Source organism: Zingiber officinale, chromosome 9A (assembly GCF_018446385.1).
Source record: "Zingiber officinale cultivar Zhangliang chromosome 9A, Zo_v1.1, whole genome shotgun sequence".
In the NCBI taxonomy this organism is placed as follows: Eukaryota; Viridiplantae; Streptophyta; class Magnoliopsida; order Zingiberales; family Zingiberaceae; genus Zingiber; species Zingiber officinale.
Genome location: NC_056002.1, coordinates 3495720 through 3498585, shown reverse-complemented (window position 1 = coordinate 3498585; position 2866 = coordinate 3495720). Strand labels below are relative to the sequence as shown.

The 2866-nt window shown below is 38.5% G+C and overlaps 1 protein-coding gene across 1 annotated transcript; it reads left to right on the top strand.

The window, feature by feature from the left end:
* Positions 1-994: 994 nt before the first annotated feature.
* LOC122020573 (TLC domain-containing protein 5-like) lies at positions 995-2320 on the top strand. The gene is made up of 5 exons (XM_042578548.1): positions 995-1330; positions 1413-1553; positions 1635-1754; positions 1876-1971; positions 2070-2320. Exons 1-5 carry the CDS (start codon positions 1112-1114, stop codon positions 2193-2195), a joined length of 702 nt encoding a protein of 233 aa, XP_042434482.1. The 5' UTR covers positions 995-1111; the 3' UTR covers positions 2196-2320.
* The last annotated feature ends 546 nt before the right edge of the window (positions 2321-2866 follow it).

The following is a 2866-nucleotide window of genomic DNA, read 5'->3' as shown; positions in this document are numbered from 1 at the left end:
AAAAGTCAAAGTTAACCCTAGACCTATTGTAACAAATACTTATACAAATATCAACTGTGTTAATCCATAGAAACACCTTAATTACTCATATTATAGATATTTGTCGTACAAATTACAATATAATCATCACTTGAGCTTTTTTCTCTATTTCACCTAAATCTTACACTTTGATGATGCACTGCTCTTTTAATCTACCGAATTAACAATCGTTGATGCTTTTGATTTGCCTAATAACATCTATATATTGATGCACATTATTTCTAGCTTAATTAACCGAATTACGTACAATTTGCAATTGCAGCGGTCTGTTTCGAAGTAGATACATGTCCATTAATCAGCCATCACATCTCCATTTAATTACGTGTTCTCACCTGTCACAGGCCAACTCCAAACCGATAAATTGTTAAATTAAATCCTTCACTCGAACCAATCCTTGTCAATTTCACGTTCATGGGAGTTGCACCATTAATGACATGAGCCCGCATCTCCTATCCAGGTTGTAGCGACGAGACACTTTTTTTTAATTTTCTAAACATGTAAAAATCGAGTATTAATTTTGATAAATTAATAGATAAATTTTTACTGATTGATTTAAGAATGTTAGATTGGTAGGATAAAAGTAGCTCACGCAACTGATTTTTTTTAAAAAAAAAACAAATAAATAAAATTAAATAAATATACGTCATTTGATTTTCTAAGGGATAATAAGAAACCTTTTAATATTCATATGATCATATCCAGACTCGGCATATAGACTTTGCGACAGAATCGAAGAACGTGGAAATACATCAGAATTTTAGGCGGAATTAAAGAGGAATTAATCTCCTCGCAAATCAAAACTTTCTCCAACATCTCTCTCTGTAAACAACTTTCTCCAACTTTTTCGGTCTTTCATCAACGGCGTACAGGTGGACCACGTGAGCAACTTGCCACTTACCTCGCCATTAATCAATGACCCAGTTGTTAGCGTTCATGTTCATGAGCAATTAAATTAGCTCAACTAATATTTATCGCACGCCTGCATAAATTATTGACGAATGGAACAGAGCGCAATCGCCAAGCTAGCTGTTGAAATCCTCAAGGAGAACCGCATCCCTTTGTAGACCTTGCCATGGAGGATTACATAGTGAACTGGGTGATCTCGGGGGCGCTCTTCTGGTCTACGACCTTCTTGATCGTTCGCAGCCTGCTTCAGAATCGCTCCTTCGACTTCTGCAACCGCATCGTCTCTACCATCCACGCCGCGGTCGCTGTCTCCTTCGCCTCCTTCACCGTGCAGGACTGGAGATGCCCTGCGTGTCCCCTGGCCTCGAGCTCCTCTCCTCTGCAGGCAATTGAACTCGCGTCTCTCGATTAATTGAATTAATTCGTGTACCTGATTAAGTCTCCTCTGTTTCACTGATTTCTTTCAGATGAAGGCGTTGTCCGTGACGCTGTCTTATTTGATTTATGACATGGTGTGCTGCCTGTTCGACCAAAATCCCAAGATGGACAACTTAATCCACCACGTAGTTAGCATCGTTGGGATCGGAGCAGGGCTCGCCTACGAAATGGTGACTTTCGATACGTGCGTCGATGCATGCTTTGAATCTTTTGTAGATAATTAAGCGTGGCCGGCTTTGTTAATTTGACAGTGTGGGTCAGAAATGGTGGCATCGATGTGGATCACAGAGATTTCTAGTCCTTTCCTCCACATGAGGGAGCTTCTAAAAGAGCTTGGTTACAGAGACACCAACCTCAATTTCACTGTCGATGTAAGATCTCTCAATAAACTTTTCATAATAATAATAATTAAAAAAAAGCTGTTTAATTTATATATATATATATATATATATATATATATATATATATATATATATATTCCCTGTGATGCAGGTTTTGTTTGCCATTACCTTTTCCTTAGCCAGGATGGTTGTTGGCCCATGTCTGACATATGTGACCCTAACAGCAGAAAACCCGCTCCTGATTAAGGTGTTAATTAGATGATTAATCTCGGTCGACTTAAACAAATTAGAAATTTAATTAATTAGCAACTTTAGAGTTGAGTCTTTTGTTTTGTTACTTGTTAGGCCATGGCGCTGGGTCTGCAGCTGGTCAGTGCGTTTTGGTTCTACAAGATCGTCAAGATGTTACGATATAAGATTGCAAAGAGGACGAGGACGGTTGATAAGGCAGCCAAAGTTGCTGTTCATTGAATTTAATTAGTGCTTAGTGAATGAAACAAAATTTGTCCATATTGTAATTTGCTTCTGAATTCTAGCTTCTCGTGAAATTTGGAGCGTTAAATGCATGGACTACTAACCTGGTGGCGTTTTGTTAATTACTCGGGAATTAATTAAGTTGTCTAAAGAGAAAGATGTCTAGCTACCTTTTCGGATGAACGTAACACTAGCTACCTCAGCTGCAATCAAAGATCGTCTTGTGCAACTAATGAATGTAACAAAGAAAATTTTCATTGTTAGTCCTTGAACCTCCACTAAGATACTGGCAATAAAACTTCTAATCCACTAAAAACAGAAGACGATCGAATTGAATGGGCCGGATGGATTTAGGCACATGAATAATTATGCATACTTTTTCTTTCTTGTCGAAGAATAGTTTTTCGTTTGAACAAGAATAATACTATTGATCGCGACCCCGATTGCCCTACCAGCCACTGGTTGTAATCTAATTTGTCTGTTTTTAATGATTTTTTTCAAGGTGAGTATCGTTTTTATCTCTCCACGCACAGGTTGTATTAGTCTTGTAATTAAAATTGATGGTGTCTAAGGTCAGCGAAAATGGTGCGCTGGACAGGTGGCTCCGATGTTGACCACTAAAAGACTTTGAGGTAGAGGTAGGGGGCACCGAGCGAATTTGCGTGTCA

What these genes read in the sequence shown, in the direction of transcription:
- LOC122020573 (XM_042578548.1), top strand. Translation starts at nt 1,112, where the DNA reads ATGGAGGATTACATAGTGAACTGGGTGATCTCGGGGGCGCTCTTCTGG. An exon ending in CGAGCTCCTCTCCTCTGCAG is followed by an intron (nt 1,331 to 1,412) that starts GCAATTGAACTC and finishes GATTTCTTTCAG; the next exon opens with ATGAAGGCGTTGTCCGTGAC. An exon ending in CAGGGCTCGCCTACGAAATG is followed by an intron (nt 1,554 to 1,634) that starts GTGACTTTCGAT and finishes TTAATTTGACAG; the next exon opens with TGTGGGTCAGAAATGGTGGC.